Source organism: Paramisgurnus dabryanus, chromosome 13, assembly GCF_030506205.2.
Source record: "Paramisgurnus dabryanus chromosome 13, PD_genome_1.1, whole genome shotgun sequence".
NCBI classification, from domain to species: domain Eukaryota; kingdom Metazoa; phylum Chordata; class Actinopteri; order Cypriniformes; family Cobitidae; genus Paramisgurnus; species Paramisgurnus dabryanus.
This window is the reverse complement of record NC_133349.1, coordinates 1,234,976-1,257,713: the sequence shown is the minus strand read 5'-3', so window position 1 is coordinate 1,257,713 and position 22,738 is coordinate 1,234,976. Positions and strand designations below refer to the sequence as shown.

General features: G+C 36.6%; 2 protein-coding genes across 2 annotated transcripts; one reads left to right on the top strand and one right to left on the bottom strand.

Moving 5' to 3' along the window:
- Positions 1-83: 83 nt before the first annotated feature.
- LOC135789265 (B-cell receptor CD22) lies at positions 84-4,936 on the bottom strand. Its single transcript, XM_065299042.2, has 8 exons — positions 4,718-4,936; positions 3,760-4,131; positions 3,331-3,642; positions 1,946-2,209; positions 1,405-1,674; positions 1,201-1,294; positions 934-1,105; positions 84-618 (listed from the first exon to the last, which is right to left on the bottom strand). The coding sequence occupies exons 1-8, from the start codon at positions 4,758-4,760 to the stop codon at positions 517-519; spliced, it is 1,629 nt and encodes a 542-aa protein (XP_065155114.1). The 5' UTR covers positions 4,761-4,936; the 3' UTR covers positions 84-516.
- Positions 4,937-7,447: 2,511 nt separating this feature from the next.
- Positions 7,448-21,626, top strand: LOC135789266 (pituitary tumor-transforming gene 1 protein-interacting protein). Its single transcript, XM_065299043.1, has 7 exons — positions 7,448-7,744; positions 8,338-8,384; positions 8,471-8,579; positions 9,125-9,236; positions 10,814-10,879; positions 14,256-14,302; positions 20,644-21,626. The coding sequence occupies exons 1-7, from the start codon at positions 7,597-7,599 to the stop codon at positions 20,691-20,693; spliced, it is 579 nt and encodes a 192-aa protein (XP_065155115.1). The 5' UTR covers positions 7,448-7,596; the 3' UTR covers positions 20,694-21,626.
- Positions 21,627-22,738: the final 1,112 nt, after the last annotated feature.

The window sequence follows — 22,738 nt, the reverse complement described above, 5'->3', positions numbered from 1 at the left end:
GACTGCATCTTGTCTTGAGGATGCATAAGACCGGACAAAACCATTCAGTGAATGGGGGGGGGGGGGGTTAATTATGGTAGAAATGAAGAAACAAGCCATAACTTTGTTTTATTGGTAAGTCTGTGGTAGAAACATGTATAATTTCTATCACATTACTACTATTACTGTTACTAATAAAAATTATCTCTGGGGCCCCAAAAGCGCGTTGGCCCTAAGAATCGTCTTAACACACCCCAACCCAATGTGGTGCCCCACCACTACAGAGAATATGCCAGAAATAATTTTGTGGTTTGTTTTTTATCATTTTTAAACAGTGCTGTGCTTTCTTCATGCTGTATCCGGTACCATGAAAAACTTTTTTATTCTATTTATTCAGTCATAAAAAACTTTAAAGAAATGATAGAAACTGATCTGATATCTAATCATCTGTGAAAACAGACAACATGGTAAGAATGAAATACAGTAAACACACTGGGTTGATTTAATACTGATAGACAATGATTGGTTAATGTAAAGTCAGATGACCTCCACATAGATGCCCTCAGCTGCTGCTGCTGGAATCACAATCTCTTTATGTACGCGCTGTCGTCTCGCTTGACGTCTTTGTCTCTTATGTGTCTGAAACAGACAGATAGATATTGTATGACAAGCTTTCTACACAATTTACTTTCTGTTGTAATATCTCTCACTGTGATATGATAATGTAAAGACATTTTATTTTTTTTCTATCTGTATTGTTGGTAATGCACTTTGCCTGTAACAGGTGATATTTTACTCATTGTGATTGGGTGAGCTGTTGTATAAACATTAAATAGATTTGTTGATGTGTAAATTTTGGAAAGTCAGATGCAAATAATTTGAGTTAGGGGTCCTTTCAGGGGTCCTGAAAGTTTGATTTCTTGTGATGCAACCATTTTGGGTATTTGTAGCTACCTGTGTGTTTCGTACAAAGAATGGAGTGCCGTTCTGATAGATGAGCTGATAACTGCCATTGGTGTAGATGTGTGTGACATCACTGCAGTTTACGTAGAGCGGCATGTGCTCCTGATAGATCCCTAAATCCTCTGGATGTATTGCAGGAGGTCTGTAGGTCCTGATGCGTCTCCTATAAAACAAAAATAAAGCTCAGATTTTATTCACACGTACAAAAACTAAACCTTTACAAGTGAAGTGCATGAGAAACATGAACGAGAAGTTTACTGTCGGTTTGTCTTTAACCAGCAGAAGAACATCAGAAGACACAAGAAGAGAAGCACAGCAGATGCTGATGGTATCAGAGTCCATAACAGATGACCTGTGAAATAACACATAAAGAAGACATATCTACATCTGCATCTGCAACAACATGGGGATTTGTAAATGACTCTAAATGAATTGAAACATTTGTTTTTAATCCATGCATACCCGTCTGACCCTGAAACAGCTTGCGGGAGTCGTTGCCCAGCAGGTTGGTGGCGTAACATTCAACTGGCAGCCCAGGGTCTGAGATTCCTCTAAGAGTCGCTGTCAGTATAGAGTTAGAATATGAAAAAGAAACGTTGTAGCTGTCAGGTAGATGGCTGCTGTTAACACTCCAGGTGACAGCGGGACGAGGATTTGAGTCCACAGCACAGGTGCATAACAGCAGAGAGCCGACCCATTCACAAGAGGAGTTACTCAGGATAACAGGTGCATCTGCACAAATAATACAAACATGACATCTTTAAAACCAAACTTTCCTACTTCACATTAATTTTTTTAGATGTACATAAAATCAGAGAATTCAAAGCAACAACAGCCTATTTTGTTATTATATAAAGTCCTAAATCTTGAACTGTAATATCAAATGGGGCAAAAATTCATTTGAGATGTTTTAGCATTGTTGTGACGTGGACATTAAAAAATATAAAATACTAAAATATGTTATTCATGAGTGTTTTTGTCACCCAAGATCATTGAGACCTACATTGTACATTGAGAGCTGTGAGGCGGGACTTTGCCTGTCCCAGTCTGTTGGCAACGGTGCATTGAATGCCTGTATCTCGGGTCACGTTGTAGATGCGTACAGTTGGAGCGCGTTTGGGCAGAATCACTGTGATCCCAGACTGAACACAGGTCCACTGATATTCAGATACTGGTGGATCGGCCTTACAGGTGCAGGCCAAAAACGCTGTTCCTCCTACTTGAACAGACACGGTATGGACCTGAATGCTGACATCTCTGGGTGGAACTATAGAGACATCACAGATGATGTCATTACATTAATCATCACAAACCAAACCAATGACAAATGAAAAAATTTTCATACATAGCAATGAGGTGAAATAGAGTGCAAATACTATTGCTGATAAAAGAGACTTTGTAGGAAAAATACCAGAATCTCCTATACAATCTACACTCACCTAAAGGATTATTAGGAACACCTGTTCAATTTCTCATTAATGCAATGCTGTAATTGTGTGGGGGATGTTTTCTTGGCACACTTTAGGCCCCTTAGTGCCAATTTGGCATCGTTTTAATGCCACGGCCTACCTGAGCATTGTTTCTGACCACGTCCATCCCTTTATGACCACCATGTATCCATCCTCTGATGGCTACTTCCAGCAGGATAATGTCACAAAGCTAGAATAATTTCAAATTGGTTTCTTGAACATGACAATGAGTTCACTGTACTAAAATGGCCCCCACAGTCACCAGATCTCAACCCAATAGAGCATCTTTGGGATGTGTTGGAACGAGAGCTCTGTGCCCTGGATGTACATCTCACAAATCTCCATCAACTGCAAGATGTTATCCTATCAATATGGGCCAACATTTCTAAAGAATGCTTTCAGCACCTTGTTGAATCAATGCCACGTAGAATTAAGGCAGTTCTGAAGGCAAAAGGGGCTCAAACACAGTATTAGTATGGTCTTCCTAATAATCCTTTAGGTGAGTGTATATAAAATTACTGTATATCAACAATTGTGATCATATATAGCTCAAGAGACTTAATACACTTCTTGGTTAGATTCCAGACTATGACTAATGTTGGGGAAAGTTACTTTTAAAAGTAATGCATTACAATATTAAGTTACTCCCAAAAAAGTAACTAATTGCACTGCTTAGTTTCTTTTCATAGACAGTAATGCTTTTGTTACTTTACGTTACTTAAATTTTTTTTAAACTCTATGAGAAACAAAGCAGAAGACTTATATATAACATAATTATAGACATTGGTATTCATTAAAACATTTTCATGACTTGTCCATGCTGGGAAATAACCATGAATTCAACTCTGACATTTTCATATTTTTCATAACCACAGGAACACAAAAGTTAATACAAAAGTTTAAGGAACACAGGGCTTACAGTGAACAAGAATCTCCCTGACGGCTGAAGACCTCCGGTTCCTGGGATAGATGGTCTCACATCTCACTCTGGGGTTTGTATGTTGAGGTACGGTGAAAGTGAGAGTAGACCGGAGAACTGCTAACAGACCCGGCCCATGTTGAAGTTCTGTGTCTCCGTGCACGCTGCTGCCGTTCGGTTCTCCACGCTCCCACCTCCATTTCAGACCGGGACGATCGGTCGGACAGCTCAGCCTGACGGAGCAGTTCACCATCACCAGCTGGCCTTCTTTCACTGGTCCTGGATCAGTGAGGACTGGTGGATCTGGTGTATCTACAATAATGTGAGAATTATATTGAGTATGACGTCACTGTTTGATGTCCCTGTATTTCACAGCAACATTCAGGGACCACATTTACATCCAGACAATAGCACACTTATTTAACATACTTGTTACATTGATGTTGATTTTGGTGGGCACATCTGGTGACCTTTGACCCGGTTCCCTCAGTTGAAGCTCATATGTGTTTTGGTCTTCCTTTTTGATACTGCTGATGCTGATAGAGCAGTCTCCTGAGCTTAGGTTGCCTCTGAAGGACACACGGTTTCTGTAGTCAGGATGAATCGCCTCTCTGCGTTGGTTGGTGAAGACTGTTCTTTTCAGCATGGAGATGGAGGAAGATCTCTTGAGGAGAACTTCCATGCTCTTTGTGGTGGAAAATGGGCTGAAGGAGCAGGGAATGATGACGCACGAGCCTTCCAGGACGGAGAGTTTCTCCAGAGCAGACAGAGAGAAAGCAGGGGTGGTCCTCCAAAGATACACTGATGTGAAGAGAGGAGAGATGAAACACATCCTGAAGCTTAACTTGAACTCATTAAGTGATATAGAAAATGTCAACATTTGTGCCTTCACAACATTTTTGTTATATTTTTGGAAAATTAAAAGGATTCAACAACATTGTAGTTTAGCATATGTAGCTGTGTATTCTGAACAAACAACATAGTGTAAACGTGCTGTTCTGCATGAACTTTAAAAGTAGCTTTGCTTTCAAAATCTTTTCTGTTGAATGTAAAACACAGTAGATCAGCACAGGACAGTGTGATGAGTATTTCACAACAGAGGCAAAATATGGAAACAAGAAGTTAGGATGAGATGTCTCTTTCTGTCCATGCACTTTACTGTGCACAATGAAATTCAGATGCATAAAACTATTATATACAGCATGTGGTTACTGATTTTAATATTGTAGGATTTAAGATAATGCTTTAGCAAGAGACAATGTTAGAATTGTGAAATTTGCGAGAAAATTATGTTTTGATCATAATTCTGATCATATGACCATTTGATTTTATTTGATTTGATTAGATTTGATTTAATTAGCTCGTCTGTGCATTAAATCTCACTTACCTGACATGACAGTAATGAACCCGATCACTTTATCTGTAGCCATGGCAAGCAGCCGGAGAAACACACCAGTGGATGGATAGTGTCCGGGGATTTTGTGTCTTTTTTTGTTTTAGGGGGAAGTCAGAACTTGAAGGTCTGGCAAGTTTCGTAACTGTGATCTTACTGATGTTCCATGACGTTCCTGAAAAAACATCTTCTCGCCTTGACCCTTGAAATGCAATTTATACTTTAGCACTCTGTATTCTGATCTATAAATATATACAAATTCTTAAGTTAAGATGTTTTTTCTTGACTAGCAAAATTACCTGAGAAAATAAGTCTAGTTTTAGACATAAAATATAACATTTAAGTTAATTTGTGCTTAAACAGGCAAAATCTGCCAATGAGGTAATAAGTCACTTTTTTGTTAAACACTTAATTCAAGAGAAATTCAAGAGAAATTTGCTCACCCATTTGCAGATTTTTTTGCTTGCTTAAGCACAAATTCACTTAAATTGTATATTTTTTGTGTAAAAACTAGACTTATTTTTTAAAGTAATTTTGCTCATTAAGAAAATGCATCCTGATTTAATAAGTTTTAGACATTTGTACTAAAAACAAGATGAAAATAGTAAAAAAGTAAGAAAGTCATTTTTTTGCAGTGTTGGCCTATGGCGTCCGTTCGGTGACTTCTTTTTTTGAGGGCGCTTGATGCGAAGTTCGTCACAACATGTATGTAGCTCGTTGTGTGTGTGGTTCATAACTTCAAAATATGTGTTCGGCGCGTCAAGTGAATGTATGTGCATCATGTGTCTTGTCAAAATAAGTGCCTGCTGCAGATGTGTCTAAAGGGTTTATGATAAAAGAGACGCTCGCATTTTCCAGATACTCACATAATCTCATGCGTAATCAGAGTTTATTGTTAAGGGAGTGTCTTGTGTGTATTTTGTGAACGTGAGCGTCTCTTATATCATAAACAGTTTTGACGTGTGTGCAGCAGGCACCTATTTTGACATCACACATGATGCACATGGTTCAAATGACGCAACAAATACATATTTTGAAAACACGAGCAGCACACTTAACCCCACACACATATTTTGAATATGCGCCTCTTGGATGAGCAATCACGAGCCGCCCATGGTGAGGGCCTTTCGGTCATGCTATGAAATTTTTTTCTTATTTAAATATCCGACTATGTTAACAAGTCTGTTTGAATAATGCCCTTTTATAGCTTTTTTTCTCCCCTTTTTTATTTTTTTTTTCCTATTATTATTATTATTATATTATTATTATTTTTATTTTTTTCCCTTCCAAGTGTAAGTGCATGTATACTATTTTATGGCTGGATGCTGATTGTTGATGTATATGTTTGCTCAGTTTTTCTATCTGAACCAATGGACAGTATGACCGCTACGCTAGTTATGGTGAATGTTGGGGGATTGTTGCATGTGATAATACAAATATAAATAATAAAACTTTGAAACGAAATTTTTTTCTTATTTAAATATCCAATGTTTTCCAGGTTGCTGACAAAATGGAGTTTATAGAAATTGCAAAGATCATTAATGTTGTGTCCATTTTCTGCAATGATTTTCCGAAATCATTCCAGTGTTTTTGTAAAGTGTAGGCTCTAGCTGTCAAAAAGGCTATTATTGCAGATTAAAAAATTATTTTTTGTAATAATGGTTATATTATACACAGCTATGTACAGACAGATAAAGATCACAGCATGTTTAGTATAAAGTTGAGCTTTGAGGACACACATCTGACTCACCCTCACATTTTCACCCATTTCCTCTCACAGCTTGCTCATAAATGTTTTCTAGAAACACTATATGACTAAACTATTAAACAAAACATTGCTGTAAGAAATCCTTAATGCTGTAAATCTGCTCCCACTACAGATATACAGCACATCATGTCTTTCAAGACTGGTCATAACATAAGTCAGATAAAAATGCAGATTGGAATGATTGAACCCATACAGCAAAAAAAATATTTTTATGAATTAATTAATTTATTTATTTATTTATTTATATTAAATATACAAGAAATGACCAAAAAATATATTTGCTGAAATATATTTTGAAATATGTTTACAAATGTATGTGTCATCAGTACATTTTTGACAATTTTTGTATATTTGTATACCGGTATTGTATATTTTGAAATATATTTTAAAGTATTTTTCTATATGTCTCATTGGAATTTGTAAGAAAAACTTTGCATTAAACCTGAATACATAACGGTTTTGAAAAGGTTAAAAATTGAGTATATTTTCAACTGCGAAAATGTACTTTATAACATTTTAGATTTCATACATACTTTATAAACTTTTGTGTATGGGTTGTAAAATTAGGAATGTATTTTGTTGCCCCTGAAATATATGTTCATATATGAAGGTTAAAACTTAATATAATTTTAAATGTAAAAATAAATTTTAAACTTTACTCTCTACAAAATGTATTTTGGATACATTTAAAACATCTTACCTGTTATCTGAAAACTTTTTAGCGCGTTTAAAATAAATATAAACTTCAAACTGAACCAATTGGTTTGTTTATTTACCATAAATAAATAAAAAATACACCACAGTTTCCACTCATATGACTAAAATTATATAATATTATACTATATTATATACATTATTTCTATTAGCAAGTGCTGTCATTAGTTTGCCGAACTGTTAACCAGTTAAAGATGTGGTTAGTGACTTTTAGACTTTGGACTTTTATTTTGAAATGAGCAGCAGCGTCACTAAATTCTGTTTTGCTTCCGCGTAAATCGTTCGCTCTTGGTTTCATTTGCGTGTTGTGAAGTTTTCTGACGTTTTTATTTTATCTAAACAGTTTCTGTACTCAAACACATCACCATTCTGCTGTAATAAGATCTAAATCATGGGCAGCATCGATAAAGCTCGGTTTTTGTTGTCGATATTTGCTGTTCTGCTGATCTGTGACGCATTTACTGGAATAACATCAACTAACGCGGCTGCTACTAAAGTACCACCACCAGCTCCAACAATCCGTCCACCTGTCCGCAAACGTGTGTTTGTATATTCATTTATTTTCATTTTCTATATTTTTACAGCCTGAGATTATTTGCAAAACACATTTTCTTAGTATAATTTCCCAGGTCATAAACTAATAAAAATCGTAAGTTGTAGTAATTTACATTGAAAATATTGTACAGAGATCCCAGTGTTATTGTTTTCTGTTGTCATTTTTGTGAGTGTTAAAATGTCTTTGCAACATTAATAGTTAAGTGATATTAGGATCATGACTACCATTAAAGAGAAACTAATTAATGAAATTAAGGAATGAAATATGGTGTATATATGATAACATGCTGATCTGTCTGTGATGTGCATGAGGTTTCAGATCATACAGACAGAGCAAATTATTTACATATAATTATTTATATATCAATATGATATTCTTTATGTTGTGATATTTATCAGGTCAATGGTATGTTAAGGTCAAACAGGAATATATTTTGGGCACAATCAATGGAATAATGAATTTTCACCAAGTTCAAATTTCAAGACTTTCTTTTTGCTGTAAAGTTGTTGTTAAAATAATCCTTCAACATTAAAGGTTTTGATGATGTTTTAAATATTCTGTTTTCTCACCGCACAGCATGTAACACTTTGACATCCTGTGAGACCTGCTTGACAAATGTTTCAGTAAGACATATCTACTTTATATCAGCATATTATTTCAATAGTCTTCATGTGCTACACAAAAATATAATTGTTGTTTTTCCTAACAGTGTTTGTGGTGTCAGACCAACAAATCGTGCACAGATTATCCAGTGTCCTATGTGATCCCACCGAGCTCAGTTTGTAAACTGTCTCAGGCCCGCTGGGGTGTTTGCTGGGGTAAGTACATGAGGCAGTGCAAAATCTCCCATTTTTCATTTTTACTTTCTTTCTACTTAACATGAAACAACATGATTTATTGTCTCAACATAAAAACACCTGCTCATGTTGTGCAAAATCCCCCCCAGTTAAACTGGAGCTGTACATGTAATAATGTTTCATAGTGAAACTGGCAGAGAAAAGCTGTTTCACTTCCAGTATGTGAACAATGTTTATTTTCAGTAAAAGTGACCCTGTCTATGAAATTCAGGATAAAGTCTCATCTTATAAAATGAGATTTGGAGCATTTCAATCATAAAGTTACTCAGTCAGTCATTATTAAAGATATCAAGATTATATTTTCACAGATATTCTTTAAATTTTGTAGGATGAGTTTATGTAGAAAACAGTAAATCATTAGCTGGGATTTCACATAGGCATTGTCACACTCACAGATGTTCAGTAGGGGGCAGCAGTGACTCTTGCTCTAACTCGATCACCGGTCTGTGTGAACAGGTTTTTTCTACCTAAGATTGTGTGTAATTTGTGAATCTTTTGTGTGACAGTGAATTTTGAGGCACTGATCATTGCTATGGCTGTGGTTGGTGGTGTGCTGCTGCTGGCCATCACTGTGTGCTGCTGTTGCTGCTGTTGTTGCAAAGGCAACCGCCCTCCAAGGTCAGATCACTGTACACTACACACTATACTGCACACTACACTGAACCCTGTATTTGAATTTTATTTTCATCATACACTGTTTTAAATGTGCTGTTGAATGTAAAACTGTATTTATGTAGGCATAGATGAATAATTACTGTGGGTTCACACCAGATGCAAGATCAACGATTTGCAGGAGTAGATTACATACAAAGTCAACGCAAAGATGCAGTTAGACGCGTCCTTGCGTGGGGCGATGTGAATTATGCAATATGGGTGGCGCGTTTGCGGCGATATATTTTTTAAATTAATTAAAAAATTTACATGACACAAAGTTAAATCCCGCGAGTAATCTAGAGCAAGTAACGATTAACAATCTCCAAACAATTGATTATTGCTCAAAATCTGATACAGACTCAAACATAAGATCTGTTTACACACACACAGAGCTACTGAAGGAGAAACAGCCAATCAGAGCAGAGCTCAACATTATTATTCCTGAACCTTTCAAATAAGATAACAATAGACCATGTTTATTCTAAAGACAAATCCTAGGGTTGAAAAAAATATGTTTTATATTGTTTTAATGCATTCTTTGGCACCTTTAATAAAGCCAGTGTTTGTTACATCTCACATGAGGCTTTGTAAACAATTATTCCATTTTGTAGGAAATACAAAGACATCGCTTATTGTCCCACAATTAACAAGATATGAATTTTGCGCAATCAGTACCGCCCAGTCCTAAAAAGGAACTGCTAATTTTTACTGTATTGTTTCTTTAAAAAGCCACATGCACACTGTCTCCTTTCACTTCCACTTGTTTAAAGAATTGCAACATATATCTTATTTTTTATATCTTAATATTAAACACAGCAACACATATTGATTTTTATTGAGAATCTCTAAAGATGTCAGGATTTCATTTTTCAGAGGCTTGTCCGTCATTCATAATTTTTTTTTTGGCAAGTGCTGCATCTTTCCGTCATCTTCATGTCAATCACGCGTGTGTCAGATGACTCCAGTAGTGTGATCATCATCGCTCATGTGCTTCTTATTCACACATCAACACCTTCAGTAGATTCATGTCAACTTTACATGAATACACAATACATTTGTGGTATTATTTTTTAAAACCTATAAATGTCTAAACACTGTTATGTTTACAATGAAAGGTCAGTTTAAACTTCCTGTTTGGCAGCAAGGCGTCCTGCTCATAAGTTTCACTTTTTGTTCACGTCACAGTTAAATGATGCTTTATTGCCTTTGGTAAAGGGAAGGGGAATTTAAACAGTGGGTTCTTCTGTGTTTTTGTTATGTTCGAAAACTGAACTGAAATGGTCTGTTCAACTTTATACTCATATGTATGCTGTTATTGTGTTGTTGAGAACTCTTTAGACTTATTTTTTACCCCAAATCAGAAGACATCATAAATTATATTTAGCTAAAAAAGGTTTTAATGTGTTTGTTATAACACCTTTAGTTTGCAATTCAATCATAAATATTTAGATTTTTCTGATTCTTATATTCAGTTATTTAAAACAACAACAAATAATTGCAATGTTTTTTTGTTGTATTATTTATTATGTGTTCTGTATTAGGATTGATCGTGAAGAGGAGCAGTACGCCAGAAGAAGAGAAGAGATCCGACAGAGGTCAGAAGAACGGTAAGTGAAAGCACCTGATGTTTCTTCCTGATGTGTCTTGACCTAAGGTCGAGATGTATCTCAGTCAAACACTGTTGAATGACAGCATCTTACAATATTATGATTGGATTCAAATTCCTGAATTCAACTAAAATTATAAAGTCCCTCTCGGGTTGCCAGACACATACAGGATTGCAACTGAAGTTTATCTGCTAGTTTTTAAGTTTACAATGTTGTTGTTTTTTGTTGTCTGCAAATTACAAACCCACTAATGTGAGTTTTTATAGTGTGAGGTTGCATCCACCAGAGGGCACTTTTATGGGCATTGCAGTCTCATTTGGGCAAACGTGATAACTGGCAACCGAGCTGTTGAAATACATTATTGGGTGAATTGACAGATACCAAATTCACACAGACCAAAACAAAAACAGACATTCAGACTGCGGGGCAACCTTCTGATCTTTCTGAAGAAGCCAATACAGAAGTGACTTAAACTGCAATTCACCGACTGTCCACTAGAGGCCGACTCTAAAAGAGAGTCAATTCCCATAGAGCCTCATGTTAAAATGACCAACTTTACAGCAGTAAATAATATGTTTAAAGCCTGGTACAAAAAGTGTTTTTGGTCTATATAGCTAATTTCTCCCTTCATGACAACTGTGAGAGGGGTGAATTTTTTTTGTAACTCATCCGTTTAAATTATATTAAGCCTTAAAGTTCTGCATAATTAAGGGCGTGGACACATGAGTGACAGGTGAACTGCCACTACTGTCACTAAAGTCGAGCTAGGCTGGCATGGTTTTAGCAACCCGACCACATCCCGCCTCTTTACCCATTTTCGGCTATCCTCGAGTTGCGGACAAGGTAGCGACGGCAGACACCGTATCGAGTTTATACTCTCTTATGCTGGGAATGATTAATGAGTTTGTCCATTTCATTTGTGATCGAGGCAATGATCAGATCTGTATTGTTGAATAAAATTTTTTTTTTAGCATTGCTTTATTTAAACCCTCACAAGTGACATATGTGTAAATGAGTGTGGGATCTTCAGAGAGATTTCCCAAGCAACAGATGTCTTTCTCTCCCAGCATCTTTACATCCTTTTATTCTTCACAGATCATCTGCTGCTTATAAAGGCTCGACTGATTTACGCTGCACTTTTGTGTTGATATGAGGTGGTTGTTATAAAAACTATACCCAAAGCTCGACCGTCTGCTTTATGGAGTGTAGAGAGATTCAGTAATGTATGGGACGCGAGCTGTGTCATTCAGCAGCCTCGTATGTCGCACGCCCATAAAACACTGCTGTCGGTTTTTATGACGCCCCACTGAGAGGCTGTGAAGGAAAGATGGGTTTAAACAAAGACACAAACCCACAGTGAATCATGTGTCCATGTGCTCTTTGACGAACAGTTTGTGTTACAGAAAGGGACTTTTATTCTCAGTTTTTCTTATTCTCCTGTTGGTCAGTGCTTCTAAACTGATCCATTATTTAATTTCATTTTATTAGGTTTTAAACATGTTTAAAGGGTTAGTTCAACACAGAATGCATTTTTCTATCATTCATTAATTTACCGTCATAAAGTTCCACACCCATGTAATGGGGCATACACACCAAGAGTAGATTACAAACAAAGTCAATGAAAAGACACAAATAGACGCAAACTTGTGCGCTGAATTGGGCAGCGCGTTTGCTGCGAAAACACACGCTATTCGCCGTGTGCGTAACATAAGACATTTGTTTACCTTCAGAACACGAAGATATTTTTGATGAAATCCAAAAAACTTTTGAGCCCCCATAGACAGCAACACAACTCAAGACAAACATTTAAAGCCTCAAAAAGCAGCAAAGACATCGATAAAGTAGTCCATATGACTTCAGTGATTCAATCTTCATTTCATAAGTGATGAGAATAATTTTACTGCTCACAAAGTCTCTCTCTGACACATATTAACAAAAGCAGCACACGCATGTGTTTTAAGCGACAGCCATAGATAAATATGCATAGATGCCCCATTGAAGGCTCACATCTATTGAGTGGTCAAATTAAGCATTTATGTATAAGTAACAAAGGCCAGTTAATGAGTGAAAGCTGTGCAGTAAGGAAACCTCACTTCCCGACCTCAAGATGTGCTTTAGCGACAGACGCTAGGGGCTTTGTTAGAGCACCTGACTCCTACTTGTAGGACGGGTTACGCGGTTATATATTTTATATATTTGAATGTGTCTGTGACTGACTGAAAAACTATTGGTGTCACTTCATGAAATTAAGATTGAACCACTGAAGGTGGAGTTATACTTGCCTTTTTACTAGTTTTTTGTGATTGTTGCGGGCAAAAATACTTGAACTTGTGGCACGTTTTCTTAAAAAATGCAATGGAATTATATGCAGGATATATATGCAATTTTATGTGATGAAATTACAGGAACTTGCAAAAATTGGGGGAACTTGCAAAAATTGGGGGCACTTGCAAAAACTGTTTGCAGCTTTTTCAGCTTTTGAATGATGTTCACGTCGCGTAACGTTAATTACATCACTTCCTAACATTCTCATGACAACAAGGGACATGGCTGCACATGTGTGAAGTAAATGCAAAACTTTTGTAAGATATATATGACTTTTTGCTACGAAAATGGAGGGATTATGAAATCATGCAAGCCCTGCGTATTTTGCGAGCAGAAATCTGCAATTTATCGGGCGAAAGTGCGGCGTATTTAAAAAATGTGGCCCCCTCATAAATATGCGAACTTTGGCTGATTATGCATTGAATCATGCGAACGCATAATTGCGTTTTTCTGGAGGGACTGACTTGGGCTTTGCTTCACTCTGCGACCCTTTGCTGATTTCGACACGACAGGGGGAAACTCGAGCAATCGAGTCCAAAACCAACACAAAGTAGAGAGAGATAAGTCGTTTGCAATCTCTTAAATATGTCTTTATTTAACATGATCATTTTATTAACGTTTAACTAAACAAACAATACAGAAATCTTAAGATTTGTATTTTATTCCTCATCCAATGGTTTATTCAATACAAATATAAGCCAAAAATTCTGAATCGTATGTAAAAAAGTTTCTATACCTTATGTGTCATATAAATAGTATACAGTATGCATTATTTTGCATGGATTGATCAAAGAGATACGTGACAGGCTTGCCTGCTCTGACAGAATCGCCTCGAGGTCGGTCATTTTTGGATGCACTCAATGAACACGACCACCCACACCGCATTGACGTCATTTTTGGCCCGTGCACTAATGTGCCCGTGCAGACGCGTCGTGTATAAACAATACTTGAGCCTTGAAAGTTGCATTGGGGGCTTAGAAAGCTCTCAGATTTCATAAAAATGAAAAAATCACCAGATCGGTTACTTAATCTTGTTTTATTTGTCTTGCAGGAAGGCAGAGAGGAAAACAAAGCATGATCAAATTCGCAAGAAGTATGGTGAGTAATTTTTTCTACTAGACTTTTATCATAAGGATGGTGAGTAACCTCAGTACTGTACTGCTGTATGCTCTTGTGAATGATGGAGTAGATGTGAGCTGCTTTGATTTTTGTTGCCATGTAGGAATTTACATTTAAATTTTATGCATTTAGCAGTCGCTTTTATCCTAAGATGAAACAAGAGGTGCTTATACCATGTTAAAAGTTTTCACAATTCCGAAAAAATATCTGTTGAGAGTTAGTTTTTTTTTTTTTTTAAGATTGAAGAGATGTGTCAATCAATAGACAGTCAGTATCAATTTGTCAAGTATATTTGGAATTTACTGAAGATAACTGCAGTAATGATGATTATTGGGTTGAATATTCAATGACATTCCTCTGCAATTGATGTGCTACAGTGATGTAACTTAGTTCTTTAGCCCCAATGGAGGTCTAGCAATCAATCCCTTATCATTTTATTCTTAGATAAAGCTCATGTAGCCCGAACTCTTTAATTGTTAATCAGTTAATCGTTTGTTTGTGATTTGAGTTCTGCACAGCTCAGCGTATCACTTCTGGATCTGTATCGATCAGTTTGTTCATTGTGCTGGTCAGACTAATGCTCCATTCAGCTCCTGTCGTGTTTTCCCGCGACAGAAATGAACACTCAGCTCTTTTATTGACCTGTGTGCTCTTCAATGGTTTGTAATCAATGGTTTTGTGAGGAAGGCGAGATATTATGAATGTGTCCTAATGAGTGTTGAAAACCCTACTCAAAAATAATTAGTCATTCATTAGTTTACTAGATAAGAATAAGGTTATGAAATGCCTAAGAGGTAATTATATTATTCATTACTGTACTGATCATTTATTTACCAAAAAACTAATAGCAGCATTAAAACATTATGCTTACGTAAACAGATTGTTACATGATCCTGTACAGTAAAAACATAAGTCATGGATCTCATGAAAGCCAGAAGATGGTCACATACATTGTAAACAGGATCGCTTTTATGCGGTTTGTCTTTTTCTATTACAGCACCAACAAATATGCAACAATTTGCCCTCAGAAATAAGAACTGCTCATGTCCATTTGTTTATAAATCTAGATTTAAATCGTTTTTATTTGATCTGTCTTATAATGAATGAATGTTTCTTGAGTTGGTTTGATGTTTTTGTACTTTTAATTATGATTGGTTATTGTTTTTATCTAGTTACAGCACATTGCTCAACGGCGGTTGTGTTTAATCGTGCTTTATAATTAAATTAATGGATTAATTGTTCATTTACATGACAATGACGTTTTTGGGCCTTGAAAATGTAGACTTTTGAGCACGGGTTTTTGACGGCATAAACTAGGGGAGAGCAGGGGCACAAGTAACATTTTTCAGAAAAACTTCATTTTAAAAGATAATGTTTTAGACAAAGATATATTTTTTATATATTTATACTTCAGTATAATTTTACTTTGAACATACGTAGTGCATTGATACTTTCGAACCTCTCAGCTGAGATGAAAGTAACAAAACAAAACAAGCTAGATTTTTTTGTTGCACTTGTTTTAAGTAAATATTCATGACTTTAGTAAATATAGATGACTATGACCTTTTTAATATGTAACTGCAAACATATTTTGTCGTTTATCTTTGCAAAAATAATTAAATTACATTTTCATTTTAAATGTCAGTTTCATCAAATATTTTGAAAGCAACCCGACAATACAAACTTGAATTGTTGAGAATAAAAAAATCAACAATATGAACACTATGAAAATTAAATCAAATTAGTATAATATAATTTTTTTAGCAGTATTAGCAGTGGGACAAATTCCTGACATTTACACCCCATTTACTTTTATTTAAAAAAATAACTTGTAGATTGATCAGTACTGTAACACATGAAACCAGAAACACAACGCATTGTTAGAAAAATGATTACCGCTTTAGGAATTTACTTACCAGCTTTCTGGACCTACACACGCAAAACGGTGGTGAAATAATGCGATATTTTTCAGATCTGTCAAGGGTTGCGTGCTTAAGATGCTGTCATTATTTGAAATGCAAATGTAATTTGGGCTCGGAGAAAATCGCTTTGTTAGTTTCGTCCCTGGTTACTTTCGCCACGGTAGAACCCTTTGTTAATGTCTTTGTAAAGTCAATCTTGAAAATTACATGGGGGTTAATCTGTAAATGGTGATGTCATGTGCATGTGTTAATTTAGTCCATAGACATGCACGAGTATAATCAGAATAACAGTAGTGGCCTAAAGGACTGTAGTGTTTCTAAACGCTTCTCCAACAAAGTTTACAAATGTCGCTTTAAAGTCCAGGCCAGGGTCACTTGTCGTAATAAATCTACCTCATCTTCCGTCTAAAGAAATCAGCTTGATGCTTTCATCGTCTTGAATGTTTGTATTTATTACTTATAGAAGAATGTGTATGTGCGGAGACGTGTAGTGTTTCTTTACAAGGCAACATCGCCATCTACTGACCTGGCATACTTGATACAGTAGATTTAATTGTGTTTGCGGATCTTTTATCACAGCGTTGTCGTGTGAAATCTTTCATAAACGCAAAGTAAAAACTTTTCTGTAGTTGTGTAAGCATAGCCTGTGTTTAGGATATGAAGTACTTTTTTGGTGCTTTTAAGAATGTGAGAACAAGCCCTGTAAATCTGCTCAAAACTTCACTTTTTGTGTTGCACATTACTGTGTGAAATCTGTCCCTCCTGCATTAACAGGTTTAAAGTGTCAGACTGGATGTTTGATTCACTCTCTGTGTCTTAATTATTGCTGCTGGAGAACTGAAATCTGCTGTCATTTATGTGATATTCACACTTCTGAGGCCTGCAGTCATGCACGAGAAACAGAGATGGGCTGAGAGAGAGAGAGAGAGAGAGAGAGAGAGAGAGAGAGAGACCTTGTGTGCAGCAGAAATCCATGCGTCCATAGGGAAGATTAAGGAATCTGCACATGCAGGATTTTACTGTGGAAAATAAGCCAAACATAGCTGAATAAGAGAAAGCATCAGGTCTAATAAGCGATTTTTCTCGTTTTGTATTCTCTCCTGTTCTTTCTTTTCTTATCTTCTCATCTGATTTCCTCTTATTCTGGTCTTATCTCTTTTCTGTATTATATAACTTTTTTTTTTCAATGCTGGATGATATATATATTTTTTAAATTTTCGTCTAACTCTTCTGCTGTGTTTTCTCTTTGGTTGTGTATAAGTTACATTAATGTCTGTATTAAGTGCGCTGATGTGAGGGCCGTTTGGTGCTCTCACTGGGATTTTCTCCTGCACATTAGCCAGGGAAGAACGTTTTCAAAGTAAAGGGAAAGATCAAAGGATGTGTGAGGTTTATCTTAGTATCTCAGTACAAGACCTTCTCCTGATTCCCTGACCTTCCTCTGGGATCTGACAGGCTTCTTGTGTTTGCATGAATCTCATCAGTAATGTGAGAGAGATGCAGATCTCCTGCCGGCTGTAGATAAATTCAGCGGTGTGTAGAATATCTATGCACTTGATTTTTTGTCTAATGCTAGAGATTGAACTTTATGAAAGTGGTGACCAAAATCACCAAGATTATAAATTTTATCATGGTTTAATGAACAATTTCTAGAAATGTAAAGAAGTACTGATGCAAACCGAATTTAAAATTGATTTTACATGTTAGTGCACTTTTGTTCGCATGAACCTCAAATAAATAACATTAACATTCATCATGGCACATTTGGGTTTGTAAGATAAATGTTCATCTAGTTCAGATAAAACAAGTGAGTGAATCAGATTTTCATATAAACAGGACAAATGTATGTTGTGAGAAATCAGGTGAACTTTATGACCCAGGAGTAAAGGTACATTCACATTATTAGCGACTAGCAGTAGCAGAGCGACGCAATCTCATTGATTTCTATGGAAGCTCGGCAGCATCCGGCGACATGAGTGTGAGTGACCGTTGGATTGGCGTGTCTAGTTGCGCGACAAAGTTGAGAAATGTTTAAAGGTACATTCACATCATAAGCAACTTTGTCGCTGTGTGTCGCTCATCTCTTTCAAAAGAGGCGTTTCTATATCTGGTTTTCATAAACAAATGAGTAACGTCCACTCCAGTAATTGACGAGAGATGATGACTTGAACTCCCCTGCTTTGTTCTCATTGGCAGTCGCTCCCGAATGTCGCTCATAATTTGCATAAAGTTAAACGGTTCTCAACTTTGTCTCGCGACTGGACACGCCCATCCAGCCGTCAATGGTCACTGTCGCTTGTGTCGCCGGATGCCACCGAGCTTCCGTTGAAATCAATGAGATCGCGTCGCTCTGCTAGTTCTAGTCGCTTATAATGTGAATGTACCTTAACTTTATGTAAATTATGAGTGACATTCGGGAGCGACTGCCAATGAAAAACGAAGCAGGGGAGTTCACGTCATCTGTCTCTCGTCAGTTACTAGAGTGGAGGTTGCTAATTTTTTGTTTATGACAACTAGATATTGAAATGGCTCTTTTAAAAGAGACGAGCGACCCATAGCGCTTATAATGTAAATGTACCTTAAAGTTGCACGACACCTGCACTCACAGCAATCACTGAAGAAACAAACAGAGCTTTAAACTCATCAGATCACATTATTTAATGGAAAATAAAGAGAAAAGACTGATCTGTCTAAAGAAATATTTAATAGATTTCACTAAGAGGCTGTTTACACTTGGCATTAACATGCGTTTTCATCGTTCGGATCACAAGTGGACGAGAGATACACATTACGTTTAATCCCTCTGTGTGCATCAAACGACCTTCGTCCGCCGCTGCTGTAGTTGTTGCTGTCCAGTTGTCTGTCATATTCGGCCAGTGTCTCAGAAGTTAGCGGGAGTGAGAAAATGGCAGAAATTTTTAAAACACCTGCAGCTTTCAAAGCCAACGTGTGGAAGAACATGGCTTAAAAAAAAATCAGCTATAAGTATTGCAGCGTATCGTAGCACGCAACGTATTGTATCAAACCGCGATGCATTGTACCATGACCCATGTACAACGACATGCACCGTACCGTATCGTGAGGCCCTTGCCACTACCCAGCCCTAGTCGTTAACCATTAAACCTGTAATTAGAACTTTAAATGTTAGCTAGTCTTTCTTTACATTCGAACTACAGTAAATGTAAGCGTTAATGTGTTAATACGTTGATAATTACAATTTAGGATGTGTTACATGACACATATTCTCTGTTGTTATTTATCAGGCTTCTAATGAGTGTTCTTCATTATGTAAATGCTAATGAAAAGCAGCAGATCTGAATATTATATCCATATTAATCTGTCACAGCACTTTAAACTCCGCCTTGGTTTTGTCAGACTAATATTAATGTTTGAAAATTTCATCCACTAACTAGACATTTTGTCTATAAGATCCCTGTGCCGTTTACCGCCTGACCCTGTCAAAGCTGTGTTACATTATGAATGATGCTGTAGTGCTCTCAATGACGCAGGCTGTGTGTTTGTGTGTCCTGTGGTGAATTGTGTGTGTGTGTGTGTGTGTGTGTGTGTGTGTGTGTGTGTGTGTGTGTGTGTGACAGTATGATGGATGCGGCTCTGCTTTGTGTTTCTCTCGGCCTCAGCAGTCTGTGTGTCTGCCGACCCTCTCGCGTGCAGAAGGACATTCAGCGTGAGATTCAGCTGGTGTATAACACTCTTAATGTGATTACACGTTAACAGGGTATAAAACGAGCACTCGAGAGCGCCAAATGAGGGTAAAGATTGACTTTGTCTAAAGAACGAAGCGCTCGCCAGGTGGCATGACATTATAAACTACTGCAGGAGGTTCGGTTTAATACTTCTTTATCTTGATGCTTATGTAGATTGAATTTAAATAGCACAGTACAGTTTAATAGCTTAATAGCCATCTGTGCTAAATATAATAAGTGTGTGTTTCAGAACCCGTATGGGGTTAGGGAATCAAACACATCATGTTTCTAACAGACAGAGATTACGGGAAATGCGTCCGGGATCGTTTGTGTTTTGGTTCATTTACACTGCTAATGATTTTCTGAAATCTGTGCATTCACACCGTAAAGATCCTGTAAAGACACATGATGTATTTAAGTACTGCACTTGGTAGTTTTTTCCACAGCGTCTGATTATCTGTGATTTCTCTCTCGAGAAACCACACACGTGCATTTTTGTTTATGATCATCAGACCATCTGCCCTTGAGATGAATGAACCTGTCAGGTTATGAATAAAGTGTTTATTGACAGGGTGACATTTACTCCTCTACTCTTCATGTAGTGTACTTTTCAAGCTGTGAAAATAGCAACTTTATCCATGAATAATTTATCTCTTTTAAATATGTCACATTTAATGTCTCTTTTTCTCTTTAGGTCTCATTCCAGATTCTGATCATCCTTACAGCAAGTTTGACAACGAATGAAATGTTCAGCAGTGGAAAACCCTTCAGCAGATTCTTTAAAGAAATATTTCTGAGTGGATTACTGTACTGTAGGTTAGCTCAAGTTTGGAGATTATCAATACTGATATTACCTTGTTAACCCTTTCATTGGTTAGTTACCTATCTCTCTCTCTGATCTGATTTGATATTTTATCACATTAAACGTAACGGCATCACATTTTAATGCATGAGACACAAACGATGAAAATGGACAAAATGGCTGTGATTTGTTTTCTTTTTGTTTTTCAGAGCAAAGAAGCGATTATAAGAGAAGTTCACCCAGAAATGAAAACTGTTATTTATTCCTTCTCATGTCAGTCCAAACCCAGGTCTTGTCATTTTATCTGAGCTATTTTTGATTTGTATAATCACGTTAGGCTCAAAACAAAACTAAACACAACATAAATGTATTCAACATGTAATTCATTCGTAGTCACAAATTTTTAGACACTCCTGAAAATCTATCATCTTTTTTGTGTTCAAGTTCCCTTTTTTCCATGTATTCAAATATGTGCACATGTTAAGTTACGATGAATTAACTAATATTTTAATATAAACTTCAAACAAATCTGCTATACAATAATGTACATATTAGTCTGTATGATGCTTTCTGAGTGTGATTGACATGGATGCTATGAGAGAAGAACAGCGTTGTGATCGTTTCTCCTTTTCTTACATGGATAAAATGAAACATACGGGTTTTGAAAGACATGACACTGGATAGACTAATACAGAATTTCTCATTTTTTGGGTGAATTTTTCTGTAAAATTTTTCTTTTTGAGATTGTAAGATTAGGTCATTGAAACCATTGTTTTAATTCACTTTTGCTTCTGTGACTTATTGTATTTATAATGCGTGTTCTTATCAAAACATATTTGCTAATAAAAACAAGCTTCTACTTTTAAAAGATATAATTTTGTGTCATGAAACCTCTTTTAAAGTCTAGATGAGTTTAAAGGATAGAGTTTATAAAATTCACATCAGGAGCAGATCCCTTTGACGGCCTGGAGGAAACCGTTTCATCTCTCAGTCGTCCATCAGTCTGAATGTTTCCTCCTTTCCATACTAAACCATGACTTGATATTAACATAAGCTTTTACAAACTGATCCTTCTCTTTTGAAAGCCCTTTGTTCTCATCTTACTTTTAGACGCAGTGTATACAGTAGATATGTGCACATACGTGACTTCTGTGCTGTAATTATACTTGTTGTCCCAGCCACACGTAAACCAACAGGTAAATCCTAATGTTCAGGGTTCCCACAGGTCCTTAAATCCTTGAAAGTTTGTGAATCTGGGGAAAAATATTCAAGGCACTGCATGGGAAGTTTTTGAAAATATACATAAATAGATACAGGTCATTGAAAGTGCTTGAATCTATTTTTGGAAAAAATCCATATTATTCTCTGTGTAGTGTAGGATAATATCATAAAAATAGACTTTTTAAGCACACGTGTTAAACTGTTCGCTTTAAATGCTTTTATCTTCTGTATGTGAATGTTGATTCATACCAAAATGCTTTGTTGTGTTTGACACATGAAAACGTCTCTGGTTAAGTATGTAACTGTTGTTCCCTAAGAGTGAGAAGGGAACGAGACGCTGCGTCTCCCTTGCCATACTTCCTGCGTCCCTGTAATGCCGTCTTTGGCAATATTTTTGATAGCGATATACTCCTGGCTCCTGCATCACCCTGTCTTTGTCTTTAAGCCTCACCATTGGTTGAATTTGATATACACATTCAGACACACTTACCCCTGGAGACGTCCCCAAAATGTCACCGCAGTGACGCAGCGCGAGTTCCCTCAAAAGGAAACTGTAACAAAGTATCTTAAAAAGTAACGCAATGTAACCTTGCTCTCACTTGAAATGTGTCCCTACATTTAGTCCTTGAATTTGAAGTTATTGGATCTGGAAAGTCCTTGAAAGGTCCTTGAATTTGAAGTTAACTAAGGTGTGAGAACCCTGAATGTTTGGGAAGACTTATCCATGGGATTTTGCTTTGTTTATGTCTCTCCTATCACCTGCATT